Genomic DNA, 19109 nt, shown 5'->3' with positions numbered 1-19109 from the left:
TATGTGCATTTTGAGAAATTAAAATATCACTTGCTTCAATAGTGAAGGTAAACATCGTGGGGAAACCTGAATGCCTGAGAGTTCTCCATAATGTTCCCAAAGGTGTGTGGAGTCCACCAAACCGCACTTGGCCAGCGTGGCGGACTACGGCCTTTACCCCTTCTCATTGCGGGAGGAGACCCGTGTCCTGTAGTGGGCCGGTAATAGGTTGATATGATGATGATGATGAAAAATATTTTGTTGACTTGTTTGCACCCAATATGCTCCATTTCGGCACTAAAAGAAAGCTGTATAACGAAGTTACATAGACTACAATAATTTATTTAAAAAAAAAATTAAATCCTTAAAAATATTGCAATAATAGAATCAATAGTAGCGCCATATAGTGAAATAAAAATAAATTGCAAAATGAAACATAATGTCGAGCAACATCTGTGAATAAATTCATTAAAACAACGAGGGAAAATGTTACTTTATGGTGTACCTACAACGGATAATCGATAGATAATTCAATAGATAAAATATTCCACGAACAATATTTTATGTTCTTATTGAAGATAATCCATCTCTAACTAGTCTATGATATTTCAACTTCTCATCAAATATTAACGTCCCTAACGTAACGTAATTTGTTGGCTTCAACGACTATCATCTTAAGAGCCGTAACGGGGACCGACGGCTCAACGTGCTCTCTGAGCCACGTTGTTTGGCGCCGCCAATTTCCTAACTTCGGTCTGGTACTGAGATTCTTTAACAAAAAAAAACAATAACTAACAGCAGTGGCGTGCATAGAGGGTATACACAGGGTATGCAGATGATATAAAATAAAGAAAATCTCCAGTATGAGTTCTAAACACGTAAGTGTAGGCTTTTTATACCTCCTACAATGCCTATCCTTAAGTTTTTTATGATTCCTACTGGAGATTTTCTTCATTTTATATCATATGCATACCATGTCCATACCTTCTATGCACTGCCTAACAGTTCTTAGCCCGTCCCGAAATTCGAACTGCTAGGTCTCGATATTACGATTTGGCTTGGTTTTGTGGGGAAACTCAACTGGTGCAAACAAAGCTTTTATCAAGCAGGTGGCTTGTGTACGGTCAATATGCCGAGCTGAAGCTTGAAGCTGGAAGCCACTACATAGGAAAAACATTATATTATCATTTTGCCTAGTCTTTATATTTACGGAATACTAGCTGTTGCCCGCGATTGCGTCTGCGTTTAACTTTGTTTTTTGGGATTTGGCATTTCAAAAAAAATTTAAGTAATCAGTATCGCTAAGCCTTGAATGTGGGGTTTGCTGCTGTTCACTGAGGAGTTCTGTCCTCTATCTCCAACCACTTCTAACACTTCCAAGAATATGTGTACAAATTTTCATGAGGATCGGTTAAGTAGTTTTTGCGTGAAAGCGTAACAAACAAACTTACATTCACATTTACAATACTAGTAGGGGTAGGGATAGGGATTACTATTCGTACCAAAATATCCACACTTATTCCCCACTATGTGAACAGTACCCAAATAGAAGAGGTAGGTCACAAAATAGGCTGTGGGTGCTGCCGAGAAGCTGGTACTTTTTCTAAAAGATGGTATTGCATGGCTATATCTTTATACTATAATCTGACAAACTGCCAAACAAATTTGCCGCTCACGACTTTTAGGAGAGTTATTTTAAAAATTCTTGACACAGACACATTTCTTAATTTTTTAAATTCTCCTTAGGAATCATATTATAAAAGCGTATACTCAATCCGACAAATGACTTCTGTACCTTTCGCAGACGATATGTAGGTGACACTAATTTATGACCATTTCTTGTAAGTCGACTGTTTATGTCCACTGTTTGTTTATAAAGGCTAATATGTTGTCTTACAAATACTATATTGTTATAAATATATTGTGAAGCTACAGTAAGTATGGATATTTCTTTAAACTTCTTACGGAGGGATTCGCGTGATTTAAGTTTATATATTGACCGTACAGCTCTTTTCTGCAATATAAATAGCATATGAACAGTACTGTATACACTATACTATAGAGAATATGAACAGGATACATATATATGATATGAAATGAAGAAAATCTCCAGTATGATTTATAAATACTTAAGGGTAGGCTTTTTATAACTCTTACTATGCCTATCCTTAAGTTTTTTATAACTCGTACTGGAGATTTTTTTCATTTTATATCATCTGCATACCCCCTGCATACCCCCTCTATGCACGCCACCGGTACTTCGTATAGTACACGTAACGGTATGTATCGCCACGCCAACGATCGGGTTTCCTCGCCTATAGATGTTTCACACCAAAAAATCGTTCCTCTTTATAATATTAGTATAGATTAGTGAATAGATTCATTCAACCAACGCACGATAAACACCTGCTTCTAAGAAAGACGGGTGTAAGTACGTGCGGTAAACTTCTTTATCTCAGTTATAAATAATTCACTTGTTTACGACGAGTTTTAACGGTTTTAGATCACGGCCGCGAAGATACGCCAGTGTGTGCAAGCTGTGTACTGGATTCTTTTAATTACGTTGTCAATTTCAATCTTACAGGTTTACGAAAAATAGTAGTAGTACTAGCGGACCCGCGCGACTTCGTCCGCGATGATTCAACTTAAAAAAGTAGTCGTATGTTGTCGCGGACTGTTTTATAGAACTTTAAAGAAACAACAATTCCGATATACTTACTACATACTGCCGTCGTTTGGCGTAACGTTTACCGTTCACGCATCGCACGCATCAGAATCTCTCAAAAAGGATATTTTTTGCAGTTTATGCAACAATTCTCATTAATTATAGTACCTAGTATCTATATATATCTCCGGCAGAGGCAGTTTTCTCTGGTTTGGTATGGCGGGAGGCTCTGGACGTCATATGCACGGGTTATAAATAATTCTAAGCAGACTGATCTTAAGAGGGCACACGCCAGTTATATAAAGAAAAAATAATAAAAATATTCAAATTCAAAATTCGAAATTCCGTTATCTGAAGTCGGCTTACTCTAAAAGCAATTTTTAAACGTCAAGTCTGTCTGTTTGTAGTGAACATTTTAGAAGACTCAATAAACTTCATTCAACCAAATATAATAAGAACTTTAAATTAGTAAAAAAGCTCGTGCACTAGTTGATTTACTTTACGAATTCGGGCAATCTACTTGTGTACACAACTACGAAATTGGTTTGGCTTCTCGATGCAGTCTGTGGCGTATAGGAAATGTAAACCAGAGTGACCTTTGTAAATCGAGATGTTATTAAGTGAGTAGTATTTAAGCAATGTTAATTAAAGGTTGCTATGTTTCATTGCTCCAAAATGGCGACGACTAACTCGTGATATAGATGCATGGAAACGAATATAGGTTCGTTCAAAGGGCGTACTGAAAATGCGAATCTGTTATACTATATATTAGGTTGAGAAAAATAGTTAAAAGGAACTTTTTGGTTAAAAATTAATTCTAATATTTATTTATGTTTTTAAAAATTAACTAGAAGTTTTTTTTAGTAATAACACATGACCCAGTTCACGACAGTGCACGGTTCACCCTCTCAGAATGAATAGGGTTTAGGCCGTAGTCCACCACGCTCCACGCACGGATTGTTGGAATACACAAGCCTTTGATAATATTATGGAGAAATATCAGACATGCAGGTTTCCCCACAATGTTTTCCATTATCGTTGAAGCAAGTGATATTTTCATTGATTAAAACGCACATAACTAAGAAAAGCTAGAAATGCGTAGGATTCGAACTGGCCTTGAAAGTGAAGCCGAAGTCCTAACCGCTAGGCTATCACCGCTCCGTAAAAAGTAAACTTCTTACTAAGTCAAATAAAGTTAGATTTAAATGATGGCATGCTGATTTTATTTGACTTATAGTAATAAGAAAGGGAACAGAAAGAACTACGAAACTTTTAAGTCCGAAGCTTACTAATGAGAAAGTTAAAGTGGATTTGCATTTTATTTAATGCTTACTTAGTTAATTTTAATTTTGTTTCTCAAGTTTATTTTCTCGCTCCTTTAAGAGGTGTCAAGTTTATTTTAAACTTTGCAGACTGCACTTTAAATGATGTTACTTAATACTTTACCGATCCTTAATCAGTGTTTGCTCATATAATAAAACTTTGCTGGGAGTTGTAATGAAGTTTAAACCGCAATTTTGTTCACAAGTTATCTTCTAGGCCAGTTATAGGATATAAGACTTTAATAACTTCAGCGTGAAATTGCCTTAGGAACACTGTGGATTTAGACACAATGTTAGTATGAAATTTAATGCTATATTCTATTGATTCACCAAACCGTGGTCATTCATTTCTAGAAAGTATCTTCTATATTTCTCAACCAAAAATTCCGTAATAAATATCTATACTTATAATAAAACTGTAACGGGAAGATTTCCGTACAATTAGTATATTTTGAAAATTTTGACCGGGGGATGCTTTATAATCGATACTGAGTCTAAAACAGATATTTAATTTTTGTCTGTCTGTCTGTCTAGGCATCACGTGAAAACTACTGAACGGATTTAAATAAAATTTGATATATTGGTAGCTTGTATTCCGGATCAACATATAGGATACATTTTATTCCTATGAACAATTATTTTCCTCCGGAAAATGGGATGAAATATTTTATCAATTTAACTTCATAACTCCGTTAAATTTGAACCAATTTTAATCATTCTTTTTTTTATTTGAAAGTGTATACAATCAAGCATGTATTGTCTCAATTTAGTAAAGATCTGATAAAAATTGTCGGAGATAAAGGACATAAGTCTTCACAAATAACAGCAAGTCGCAAGGTATATGGGACAGCGATCGAATGCATGCATACCATCCTACTAATATTATAAATGCGAAAGTGTGTGAGGCTGGATGTATGGATGGATGTATGTATGTATGTAGCGACTAATATACTGAAAATTTTTTTACTCAGTATACCACATAAACAATAGTAGGTAATTAGCTAGCCACTATGATTATTATGTTAGCATCAGATCTATTCTAGCTTCTCGATTGACTCATACGCGGACGTAGTCGCTAGGGTCCGCTAGTTTATTAATAAACTAGGAATACCATTATTTTTATTCTTAATTTTATTTAATTGTTTTGTTTCTTCCTTTCACATTATTAATTTATTTTTGCAGGTACGTTCACAATATGTGGAGGTCAAAAGAGTGTTTGTAAGTAGTGGCTTCTTAACATTATTTTTTATTTTAAGCTAGACAAAACGAGCGTGTATAGAGGGTACGCACAGGGTATGCAGACGATATAAAATGAAGAAAATCTACAGTAAGACTTATAAAAAACATAAAGATAGGCATTGTAAGAGTTATAAAATGCCTACCGTCAATTAACTATAACTGATACTGGAGATTTTCTTCATTTTATATCATCTGCATACCCTGTGCATACCCTCTATGCACGCCACTGATAACAAGATAACATTTAAAACTAAATCTCAACTAACCACCTATTTATTTTTTACCACCGTCACAAAAAAAGAGTATTGTTTAACCGATAACAATGTTTCATTGTATTCAGTGTTTTTAATATATAAAGGCCAAGTTTCTTAAAGTTCTGTTTAAACGGAGAGCCTAATGAAAGTTCTCGGATATACCAATCTTTTTTTATTCGGCTAACCACTTCCACCGTTAGGAGGTGTACTGGAAATTTAAAATGCTTGACGACGTGTCGATGTCAACAGGTAACTTGCCATGGCCAAAGACAGTACAAATTCTCTTTTCAAATTGATTAAACGTAACGGGTTCGTACTTTTAAGAACACAGCGCTCACCGACCAGGTTGGTCGATATACTCTAGATACAGGTTAATATGGACAGAACTCTACAGCGGAGACCTTCAAATCAGTCGCAGTCAGTCCAATATTTTCATTATAATCATCCTCAGCCTAATACGACCTGGATCTGCGAACAGGATCTCAAGTTCGGTCTTTTAAATACTTGACCTATGCTTGAGCATCTGTCCTAAGCTCGATGTAGGTTTATTAATACAGCTTTGCCATACGATTAATAAATAACCTTCTTCTTCGTTATTTTTCAATCAAAGCAATCGTTCTCAGTGTATTTTTGCAACTGATTTAATTATGAAATATAAGATGAAAATGTATTAACTAAATTTAAATTTTTTTTTTTTTAGTCTTCCATTGCTGGGGAAAGGTCTCCTCTCTCGTAGGAAGATTTAATTTTAGATTTAGATTTTACAGTGCTCAAATGGGGGTTGGGGGTTAAATACATATTTTATTGTTCTATTAACCGAGACAAACACATAACACATCACTGAAGTCACTTTCATTATTTTTTTTTAAATTTCAAATATTGAGTAGGCCAGTATTATTTAACTAATCGGTAATTAGATTTTTGTACAAAAATCAAAGTTATTTTAGCAATAACAACATGACTGAAAGGTACATGAGTTTTGCGTTTGCACGAGTGATCAAAGTAATGAAGAGTGACACGAGCGTATCGCTGGAATCAGCTCATGTCAGCGGCCACACGTGTGACACATGAGCCGTATCTAACCGAAATAAAGGGGAAGAGGGCACCAACATATGCATAATAAATAAAAAAGCTTGCTGAATGCTTGTATGAATTGCTCTTACTTCATAGATATATATTAATTGACTGTGATATGGTAAAGAAAAAACAGCTAAATTTGTTGTGGGCTTTTCATAGACTAGAGCGCGCTTGGAACCATCTTTGTTTTAAGCTAACGAATATAGTCGCCATAAGCTAACAATAATGGAAACTAAAATGTAAAAAGAACTTTCCAATAAGGAATTTTTGAATTTCACATGAAAGCATAATCTTAAAAGAGGAAATGACAGCCTCAGATAAGTGTATCTACTTTTAGCCACAGTGTGGGAGTTATTATTTAAATATTGTTTAGAACCATACTACCACCAATTTTAAATACTTAAGAAACTACCGTAAGATTCGATAAGAATGAAGATGTCGTGACGAATTGTCCCGGCCGTGTGAGAAGACGCACTGACTTTACTGACTTTACTGGCTGGAGATAAAACAATCGCAAATAATCCAGAACTGCTAGCACGAGTTGGTATAATTTCCGATAATGAAATTCAATGTCTATTTCTTGTATTGATTAAGGATTACAGCAATTGTTAGATGCCGTTGTCGGGGGTGACGCGGAGATTAATATACGCCTTTTGTAAGTACTAATTATCAAAAATATGTTATAACAACTATAAAGTCTTATTAGAGCAAGGCTCGTTTGAAATCCTCGTACTTACCTTTAGTTTAAAGTTTACGAGTGTCCAATCACCATAATCGCACTACCATGTATAAATCAGTATGTACGCAACAAAAGTTCCATCAGTAGGCAAAGAAAAAATAAATATTTGATTTTAGCCTTACCTTGGCTTTTCAAGTGCACCAACGGTGATTGGAGCAGCTAGACTCTCTCTCTCCTTCTCCTTCTCCATCTCCCTCTCTCTCACTCTATTTCTCCTCTCTCTCTCTTATGAAAGAAGAGATATGTCTGTATGTGTGGCAAACATTAAAAAGCAAGAGGACGAAAATGATGATGATGATGAGAAATCAATATCCAACGCCCCATGCGGAAACGGTGTATGTATACTAAAAAAAGCAGACCCATTTTACCCAGGCATTATAAAATTGGTATTAACAAATTCAACAAACGTTATCACGAACTTTAAACTATAAACCCGAAGGTACTAGGGGTATCACTAATTAGAACGAAGTGTTATCGCACCCGCAAACTGCAATAAACACTTACACTGAAAATCAATTAGTGATTCGCTCTCTAGACTCTCTCGGGAGCACTCAATGAAAATTTTCAATGCACTCAATCCGTATCACGTTATCTAGCTTACGTCAGATGGCGGTGATAAGACTAGGTCGAATCTTCAATGTTTTTTTAGTCTCCCAAGACGCGTTGTCGCGAAAGGTGAAATGGTTCAGTGCAGTGTAAACTTACATTATGTATCGACCTAGTGAAATGTGGAAGGGTAAGTCCATTTTTATGTTCTTTGGATTAATTCCTAAGATATTTACGCCCGTTTTCACTAAACCTAACATCGCCCAAATTGAATGCCTACTGATTAGGCGATGTCTATAGAAAAAACGTCACACCAACTCATAGATGATAACTATTGGTGAACGGTTGATGTGTGCCTAGGAGTCTCCTTAGACTAGGCGTTACTTATTTAGATATTGCCATGTTCGTTAGTGGAAACAGGCCTTAATATCCATTGTTTTTTGCGCAATATACATTATATAATACGAGTATACTTATTTACGGTCGTCTGTTAAATGTTGTGTGGTGACGATATGCGAGAATGGAATGTAAGTTTATCATTTTCAAAACAGAGGTTACCATGGTTAAAGTAGTATTATTTTAATAATGTTAACGCCTTTGAAGTATGATAAACCATATTCTAGGGACATCAAGTTATCAATATATATACTAATATTATAAAGCGGAGAGATTTTTTTGTTTGTTTGTATCGAATAGGCTTCGAAAATATACGTCCCATTTTAACTATTTTGTCACCAAAATAAAGCTAAATTATCAAGAAATAACATAGCCTATAATTATTTTTTTTTACTTTTAGATCTATAAGAAAACTGCAACAATTTAAATCAAAGTAGCAAAATTTAGGAAATATATCTGACCCAAATACAGTTTTTGTGTTTTTAAATTTTATTGAATTGCCGGTTGAAACAAAAGTGGTGTAGCCCACACAAAAATGGTGTATCGCATAATAATTCTTAAGCAAATAAATAGGTTTATCAACAAGGGAAGTGATATAGCATAGCTATAAAATATATATAAATTAATTTTAGAGCTACATTTACTTGATAGAAAAAGTTCTATTTAAAAACTACACCCGATTTTAGTACAAGAATACAAAACTTAAAAATATCTGTAGAACTACACCTAAATTGAATTGTTTTTATAGAAAACGTATTTTAGTATTTTCTCTGTAACTTAAACGGTCATTATCTGTTGTTACTGAAGCTGAAAGCGACGTATACTAAAATGTCCTTCAAAGCTCCAAAGTGGATAAATTCATTTCCCGACTCCTATTTTTGCTGCTGCTACTGCCACACTCTCCACCTGCCACACTCATCTCTCAGATAAACTGCCCCTACGGGGTGTTTCAAAAACTAAAACAAACGTTCGAGAGCAATGGCTAGTGTAAAATATCAAATCGAGAGTATGTCTAGTGTAATATAACGAGAGCAACGGATTATGTAACATATATTACATGGCCTTACTAACATGTTAGTCAGACCAGATAATATTCATTAATTAATTTTAAACTATAAATGAATTTTGAATTATTTTTTGACATCTGACTGGCGCAGTGGGCACCGACCCTGCTTTCTGAGTCCTAGGCCGTATGGAGAACTCTCAGGCATGCAAGTTTCCTCACGATGTTTTCCTTCAGCATTAAAGCAAGTGACATTTGAATTGCTTAATTTAAGCAATTTTAAGGTTAGGTTTTTATGTTTTCGTACATAAAAATGTTAATGGGGAAACCAGAATCAAAAAGCAAGAGAAAATAATTTCCTCGCAATCAATTGAATAGCCGAATGTATTTGTAACTCTGCCATGAAATCCATATAATCACCGACTTTTTATCTACACACGCATTCCACTGAGGTGCATAAACTTTTCGGATTAAATGATTTGGTATAAGTACTCGTATGAACAAGTTTATTAATATCATTTTTATTTATTGTTTTTTTTTTAACTTAACAATGCTTAATTATATAAATAAAAACAACACTTTTAAAAACGGCATTCTAAAGGTAATTGCTGCCAGATTCGACTGCCCTATACTGTGCTACTGTGTGTAATTTTTTTTATTATTTAAACTAATCAATACTATATTAGTGGTTAAGGAAAAATTGTTACTAATATACTAAGAATCTTTGGATGGAAACGTCTAAATTAAATGAATATTATTATTATTATTATAAAAAAATATAAAGAAAATAAATAATTAAAATAGTAATGAATATAATAATAATAAAAATATAATAACTAATATTATTGTTAATGCGTAAGTAAGTATGTTTGTTCTTTACCTATGTTTCGGTTAGCCATTGAACCGATCTTGATCATATTGTTCTCAAGGGTGTGCTAAGTCTACCAATCCGCAGTTGGCCAGCGTAGACTACGTCCAAAACCCTTCTCATTCTCAGAGGAGACGCGTGCTCTGTAGTGGCCGGTATGGGTTTATATATTTGTATGATGATGAAACTCTGAGATGGTGTTTTTTTCAGTAAATCATAATGGAGTTAACTATGTAGCTTTTTTTTTCCCCTATAAGTAAGTCCATGACTGCAATCTCAGCTGGTTGTAAGTAAGTGTCATCTGCGATGGTAGCGGGCTACCCTGTTACGAAGTATGGTAGTCATACCCCTAATCGGTTTCTACGCGACATCGCACGGGAACACTAAATCTCTTAGCGGCACGTCTTTATCGTTTGGATGGTAACTAGCTACAGCCAAAGCCTCCCATCAGACCAGACCAATGATATATCAGAAATTATAAATTCCCAAAGCTTTATGGCATTCGTTCCAAAGGCCCGCTTTGACGGAGGTTGCTTAAACGTAAAATCAACTGTTTGTACTTTCCGTTGTTTAATATTAACACACCTGGATGAGTTTTTACGAGGCCACGTGTAAGTCCAGTTACGGTCCACTTATGTTCACAATATTTAGTATATCGCTGATTTATATGCTCCTATCCACGAGATTGCCTCGTAAATCTGTCTAGGAATATATACGCACGTAAATTAAACCGTATAGCCTTCTACCATGGCCTTTACCTTGTACTTTTCTTAATTTGTTTTCTCGGTGCATAGAGCTGAAAGGGTTGACTAAAAACTTAATACTAAATAAGTCCGTATAGTAAACGATAATGGTAGAATACAAATTCCTAGAAAACATTAATTAACCTAATTATTATAATAAAAATAAAATCTTTATAGTTAAACAAAAACCCCATTATTCGATATCAAACACGGCTTTTTATTGATTTATTTTGTTAAGGTGTTAGCGAATGTCCTGTTCTATTCAAGCTAAATGGTTTAATAAACAGAGGATTTATAAGAGGGATTCCGATACGGATTTCGGTCAAATAGATCTAATTCTAACCAACTTTTAATCTATTAGATCCTCAAAAACGGTAGTCTAACGTAGAGGCCCACGACTGTTTGCTAGATACATATGAACTTTTTACTTCAAACCTTGAGAGATTTCAACCTGTTTCTAGCAGTGGGACGTTCATAGGCTGAAGATGATGATGGGTTGCGAACGGTCCTAATAGCAGTCACGTCACAACCTCTACTTACAACCCCGGGAAGACGGCTGTTTGCTAAAGCAAACCAACCTGTGTTGCCTTACCTCAACAGCGACGTACTTACGTGAGGTCGGAAGCCATCATGAACCATCAGGAATCATGAACCCTCCCGGGACGAGCTACCATTGTTAATTGTTGTGCAAGGGAGGCACCGGTGCGTTCCTAGAAGATCCCGGAGCCTCCCAATATGCACTGAGGTTGGCTACCGATGAGGTTTTAGTTAATAGCAATCCCTCATGACCCGAATTCTCCCGCTGAGAATCTATAAGAAGAAGGTATCTTTTAAGAAGATTTCACACCCGTTGACAAAATAAAAAAAAGAAAGGCTGATAATGATGATCACCGGGATGATTAAATACATGACTTGTATATACAGGTATGCCAATAGGACATCTAGACACTGCCGAAATATCCTATATCCAGGTCAGACTAACTAACTTTAAGACGAGACTGAAATGTCTTGCACAACCTAGCCTTTTTTTTCCTTCTTGGGCAAATGCTTATGGATACCACCACATAACGGGGAGGTGCAGAGGTTTTGCCGGACTCTTACCGACTGAAACCCACGGTGTTCCAACTCTTCGCCTGGTGACTGGGTCATGGGAACGCTTTCGCACATAACCGCAACCCAGCCGGCGGCGCCCACTGAGGCAGACCCTCCTCTGAGATCCAGATCAATAGCCCGTAAACCCCATCGAAGGCACACATGGAACTCGAGGCAACAGAATCCCCGTATCCACCGCCTCAAGTTCCTTCTTAAGGGGGCAGACGTCGGTTGCACAACCTAACTAAACCTAAGCATTATAAAGAATACAATTTATCTTGATCCGAATCAAAACTGGTATTTTTACTTTTAATTTCAGCACGAATTTATGAAACTCCTTTGTATTAAAACAAAGCTTCAAACACAAAAGAGTCCCATATGAAGGTAGGTAGTGTGGGGCAAAGATCGTGCCACCCACTGTAGTGCAGTTTACATTATAGCCTCTATGGCCTTAGCAATAAAGACTACATGAGAAATGTTTACGTTTTAATTTCGCTGTGTTCTGTAAAAATTTCCACGTGAGGCATCAATTTCTATTTTGAGCGTAAATTGTTATGAATGTTGAATATAACGTTTTGTACATGATTTTGTTGATAACATTAATTTCATGGACAGATATTTCACCAATAATACCTATCTACAAAATGGTAAAATACTGTTTATTATTCAAATAAAATGACAACAACAGATATAGAACATAGAACTTAGGGTTAACAGGGTGAGTTCTCCCACATTTTCGGTTTAACATACGTATACTAACTTTAAAAATAATTGATGGTAATCCATAAAAATGGTATGACCAAAGTCTCAATTCCCGCAAGATTGAAAATTGATTGTAAATGTTAATGTTGGAAAAGAGCAATTACTGAGTTTCTTGCCGGCTCGTCTCGGTAGAATCTGCTTTCCTAATCGGTTTCTAAGCGAAATCGCACCGGAACACTAAATCGTTTAGCGGCACGTCTTTGTCGGTAGGATAGTAACTAGCCACGGCCAAAGCCTCCCGCCACACCAGACCAGAGAAAATACAAAAATTATAAATTCCCAAACTCAACCTGCCGGGAATCGAACCCTACCTCCTACTTAAATTCACAGCGCTGCCCGTTGAGCCAGGGAGGTCGTCAAAATTGATCATTAAATAATGACGTCATTTTAGCTACCGTTAACAGCTGTTGGTGACTAGGTATATAATTTGTATACCGTTCGCTATTTTATAGTAGCGATGGAGGTTTATGTATTTTTTTTACATTTAACTGGGCACCGACTTAAAAATGATAAAGAGAATATTTATTTATTGCTTTTTAGTTGGTATTACATTTATTTTGCAAGTCCCTTTTTTGTATTTTTTTTTACGCCAATAATATGGTAGACTCGTATTTCACTAATATGACAATGTCCAGCGATATTTACGTAAGATATTGATAAAAGAGTAGTGCAATAACTAAGTTTGTTTTATCAATGAAAAATATGTATCGGTACAGCCGAAACGATGCGTCGCCAAAACTGGAACAATATTTTGGCACCACTCGTGACATAGGTATGTTTGGACGCGTATAGCGGAAAACAAGATAGTAACCAAATGAACGATAGAGCTGCTATTAATATAGGTTAGATTTCCTTTAACAATAATTAACTTAAGAGTTTTAAGCTAGAGAAATCTGCATTTGACTGCTTACAGCCGCCCAAGTAAGCAAACTCAAAAGAAGGCCTTCGTGAAAGCATGCAATGCATTGGCGGACGGCCGATGGGCGCAGTTTCCAGCGACCCTGCTTTCTGAGTCCAAGTCCGTGGGTTCGATTCCCACAACTGGAAAATGAAAAAAAATTGTGTGATGAGCATAAATATTTTTCAGTGTCTGGGTGTTTATATGTATATTATAAGTATTTATGTATAATATTCATTAAAATATTCATCAGTCCTCTCAGTACTCATAACACACGCTACGCTTACATTGGGGCTAGATGGCGATGTGCGTTGTATTTTTATATAAATTATTTATTTTATAATTATTTATTTTGATATACTCTAGATTTCATATGAAAATCTATTCCATAGAAATACACTTATCGTATACAATGGAACATGCAAAGGAACATGCAAAGTCAACCTGTAATGTCCGGATTCGAAGGTCATCTAACTACCCATAACACAAGCTACGCTAATTTTGGGGCTAGATAGATAGATATTTATTTATTTATTATTATTTATCTTATAATTTTTGGCCGGCCTAACTAACTCTAAGATAAATAACTCCCGAACCCCGAACCTAAAAATCCGTAGTTGCTAACCGCTAGACCAACTAGGCAGTTCGCCTATATACATATAAATAAATACGTCCGCTTTCTGTAACAAACGCTCGTCCCATACGAATCCGTATCAAAGGCCATTAGCCGGTATTCGTGATAGGCAGGCCTCGAGATATGTGGGTGATTTAGAGTCCAGCTTTACGGCCTTGTCGACACTTACGACAGCGGCTAATCACACCTTACATAGTGACAGCGCTGAATTATTGTGCGCGTGTTGCCACTACATGGGTTAACGCGCGACTTCGTTTCATTGATATGATTCTCCTGCAATAAAAAAAAATCATTTTAGACAACGGATGAAATCGAAAATACACCCATATTTAAATCAAACCTTCCGCCAGAATGTCAGGAACACTGGCAGTGAATCCAATATCATTTTAATTATAACTTAAAAACTTTTTAGTTATGAAATAAGAATAAACAGCTCATTTGTTAATAATGCTCAATTACAATTAACAATTGCTCTAACCAGGTTGCTTCCTGAATATTTTCTAATGACAATGTAAGATGGTGATAGCAAAAAGAACACCCGGCTAAGTTTGTTGTGGGCTTCTTCTTAGACCAAGGCGCGTTTGGAACCCTCGTAGCTTTATTTTTAAGTTTACGATTGTAGTTATCGCCATCACTACTCACTGCTATTTGACTTTGACTTTGACTTTGAATGCTGATTAATTAAATGAAATATTTGGTACATATCAAGTTATAGTTACCAAAAGTTTAACTATTTATCCACTTTATAAAATTACTGTAACACGTGTGAAATGAATGCTATATCAACTAAAAAGTTAATGCATTTTTTGTACAAGTCAAGCTGTTGGTGGTTGTTGAAGCGGTGATCCGCCAATCCGGTGAAGCCACTTTCCGGGGGCCGTGTTCGAATCCTAGCACGCACCTCTTACTTTTTTAAGTTACTCGTACGTGCGTTATAAGACCCGAGCTCTGTGCGTGAAAACATTATATACTCTCAGGCAAGCATGTTTCCTCACGATGTGTTCCTTCACCGTTGAAGCAAGTGATATTTTAATTACTTGAATTACTTAAAACGCACATAATCGTAACTTAGAAAAGTTAGAGGTGCGTGCTGGGATTCGAACTCTGTCCCAATTCGAATCCCAATGCGCTACTACCATTTCCATCTTTTAATTTTTTTATTATATTTTTAAATATTAAAAACAACTAGTTTTTTTGTATCAAGAAATTCTTAGCACCAGCTCGGAGTTTCAAATTTCGGGAATGCCGGTCGTGAGTGAGTGAACAGAGCGTGCACCTATGTGCGCTGACACTTGTGTACTAAAATTTCTCCCGCGTATTTGCAAAATAACTCTGGTGATTGAATGAAAACGGTCAGGGAAAACTGATGTAAGGGAGGTCATCACACTTGTTTAATTTAAATGAAGTAGGTTAAGTTCCTTGTACAGAGATAACAAGATGGTTTTTTAAAATAATACATTAAGTGTATTATTATACGTATAAACAAACCGCCTCAGTAATTAATTTGTACATACACACACGTACACTGCAAGTTGGCAATGCCTCGAGATATGGACACGACGTGTTCATTAAATTGATACACGATCACCGCTGCCCTAAATACTAATAACATTGATTCATTGATTAAAAGCAAGCACTGTTAGTTCATTTTGTCATATTGTCCAAATTGGTTTTGTATGGACGAATGACTTTAATAATTAAAATGTGATGGTTATAATATTTAACACGATTGATGGAGGTTTGACATATTGCCTGGCCACACATCGGTAAACTTTTTCAATCTTATATGTTTAGACGAGCAATTCTTGTATATATATAATTGGAATCTCGGAATCGGCTCCAACGATTTTCATGAAATTTAGTATGGAATTTAGAACAGGGGGTTTTATAGTCTATGAGTCTAATATTATAACTTACTAGCAGTTGCCCGCGATTTCGTCCATACTTTGTAATACATACATACCTAACTTTTTTCCATACAAACTTTTAGCTAATGCTCTACACTCTTGAGTGGTGGTTTTAAATGTCTTTAAGCACTTTATTTTAAACTATGCAAATTTGAATGCTTTCAAACAATCTTCCAATCCCCATTCCACTTCCGTTTAGGTACCCCTAAGCGGTAGTGGAATGAGTTAGAGGAGCTATATCGCAACTAAAGCACCAATATAAATACGAAGTAGCCTTTGTTACTGTGAAATCCTCTACTAGCCTGTGAAAACCTGTTAAAGTCTCATCAAAATCGATGCAGCCATTTCAGCAATGGAATGGAATGGCTAAATTAGAATTGTTTTTTCTGTTAAAATTTACCATGAAATGAAATGAAAACATGAAATTTAGTACAGGGGGTTTCGGGAGCGATAAATCGATCTAGCTAGGATTCATTTTTAGAAAATGTAATTTTATTTGTGTTTTCCGGTAATAACCGGTTTGGTGCAACGAAGTAGTACGGGTCAGCTAGTTATAGCTTATAACTGCAGTCTATTACTGGACAAAGCCTCTCCCAACAGCAGGGCAAGCACGGGCGGCAGATAAAAAATATTTCCCCCGATTATATCCGCTGACAAGGGATACAATTAATGAGTCCACCTGCTAAATCACTGGAACATGGAATAGGAGAAGTTTACTCCCGTTTGTACACATATATTATTTGGATAGTATTTCCGCTTTTACGCTAGTGCTGTGAGAGTTGATAAAGCTGTGGGAGAAGGTAATTTTGTATCCTTTCCCCGGGGAGATAATTGTGTCCGGCCGTTGCTAGCCGTGCTGGAGTGTTTGCCTGCATAATCACTACGCTGGGATGACCTTGCCGTGGTGCTCGGAGGCTGGAGTTATTTATAAGAGTTAATAAAAGATTCTGTAGACCCCCAGACTATTTTCTACTGGAATCACTAAAGCTGGGGGCCACCTTGACTTAAGAATTAGTTTGGCCTTTCAATGGGGGCACCGAGGATACCGCGAGTATCAAAGTAGATACTGCGCCTCGTTGCGGTGGTATCGAAGACTTAGATTTAATCTTGTTTTATTTAAGGTTAGTAATTTAAAAAAAAAAAAAATTTAACTGTAGTGTTAATATGTGGACTGCACTTTCTCCTTTAAATTTTCAATGTCAATGTTGTTACTATCATCTGTGTCTGAGTGGTAATATGTATATTATAAGTATTTATGTATATTATTCATAAAAATATTCATCAGTCATCTTAGTATTCATGACACAAGCTACGCTTACTTTGGGGCTAGATGGCGATTTGTTGGCATTGTCGTAGTATATTTATATTCATTTATTTATTTAAAAAAAAAAAATTGTTATTCTAATACTATGGGCTTCATAAGAAGGCTCAGAGTTCTCTAAATGCTAGGCGTATGTCTACGTGATGAAATCAGAAATAAAGAGATCCGTAGAAGAACTACAGTTACCGACATAGCTCAGGAAGTCGCGCTGAGATGGCAATGGGCCGGGCACATAGCTCGGAGGACCAATGGACGTTGGGATCTTAAGGTGCTGGAACGGCCCCGCACCGGTGAACGCAGCGTAGGTCAGCCCCCAACGAGGTAGACAGACGACATCGGGCGAGTTGCTGGGAGCCGACGGAGGCAAGCGGCCCGGAACCGTGGATTGTGGAACTCCCTAAAGAAGACGAGAAGAAGAGAGATATGTCCAACAGTGGACGTCAATTGGTTGAATTGATGATGATGATCATGATGACTCTAAATTAATGATAACAGTACAAATAATAAAGTAAAGATGATAAATTCTTAATTATTTTTACAATACAGTTGTTAAATTGATAGAGAAACATTTTAATTCTTTTTATTATTTAAATAGATAAATAAATATTATTATTCTTTATTACAGTAAATAGAGAGTTATTGTTAATTAAAAGAGATATTATATTACGAGATTTAATATTTGGGCTGTGTACTTCTCAATCGGTAAAGGTATGCGTTAATAAGATATAAATATCTTCATTGAAAGAAACACAAGTTTTTACTACACTTCCATTTAAAGAAAAGCCAGCTGTTATAAACCTGGTGCTCGTTTATAAAATGTAGCCTTTTAGTTTTGCTTTTAATTAGTATGTAATTGATGCTAATTAATTTGAATCACATACTTAGCATACGCAATCCGAACCATTTATGCGTGCTATTTGCGCCATATTGAATCACTGTAAAATCAGGTACAACGTTTTCAATTTTTTTTTTTTTTTTTTTTTTAATCCTTATTATGTTCCTTTAACTTACTTATGTATGTATTTTTATCTATCTTATTATGTTTGTACTTGTATTTATTAATTTTGTTATGTAGATGTATATAGATATTAGAATGCTCTTGGCACTATTCCGTCCTCTGGCTGAAAGTCCGATATACAAAGGTTGCCCGTTGAGATTGTTTGCAGCAATAAGGCTGCCTTTGCATGCCTACAGTATGCTTTATTGCAAACCTCTTTCTGTCCATTTTCCTCTATATTTTGCGTGCAATAAAGTGTTTCTACTTCCTTTTAAGTATCAACTCTTGTCAGCAGTGACGTGCATAGAGGGTATGCACAGGGTATGCAGATTATATAAAATTAAGAAAATCTCCAGTACGAGTTATAAATACTTCATTTTATATCACGTTCATACCCTGCGCATACCCTCTATGCACTGCTTGCCAGGCCAAAAATTGTTGGTAGCTATTGAGTTTTTCCACCAGAAAATTTGAAACCAGATTCCGTTTTAGACGCACAAAATTAAAACATTAGTTCTCCATAAGAGTTGAGCCATAAGCGGAGAAACGACATCATGAAACAAATTGTAAGCGCGACGTCGTTTTTCATTTATTAGCAATCGTTTTGCATGGTCAAGTGAGAGTTGAACTTTAAGAAGAAAGTTTCAAATGGTGCAATTAGCATTTG

At 35.9% G+C, this 19109-nt stretch overlaps 1 protein-coding gene across 1 annotated transcript in view; it reads left to right on the top strand.

Moving 5' to 3' along the window:
* The window catches only part of LOC120633005 (high affinity cAMP-specific and IBMX-insensitive 3',5'-cyclic phosphodiesterase 8), a 260512-nt gene that overhangs the window by 94638 nt on the left and 146765 nt on the right, over nt 1–19109 (top strand). Inside the window, exon 3 of the mRNA XM_039903027.1 lies at nt 5149–5184. Within this exon, the coding sequence (XP_039758961.1) occupies nt 5149–5184 (36 nt within the window). The remainder of the gene's footprint in view (nt 1–5148; nt 5185–19109) is intronic.

Source organism: Pararge aegeria, chromosome 21 (genome assembly GCF_905163445.1).
Source record: "Pararge aegeria chromosome 21, ilParAegt1.1, whole genome shotgun sequence".
In the NCBI taxonomy this organism is placed as follows: Eukaryota; Metazoa; Arthropoda; class Insecta; order Lepidoptera; family Nymphalidae; genus Pararge; species Pararge aegeria.
The sequence above is the reverse complement of the archived record's forward strand: the minus strand, read 5'-3'. Positions and strand labels throughout refer to the sequence as shown.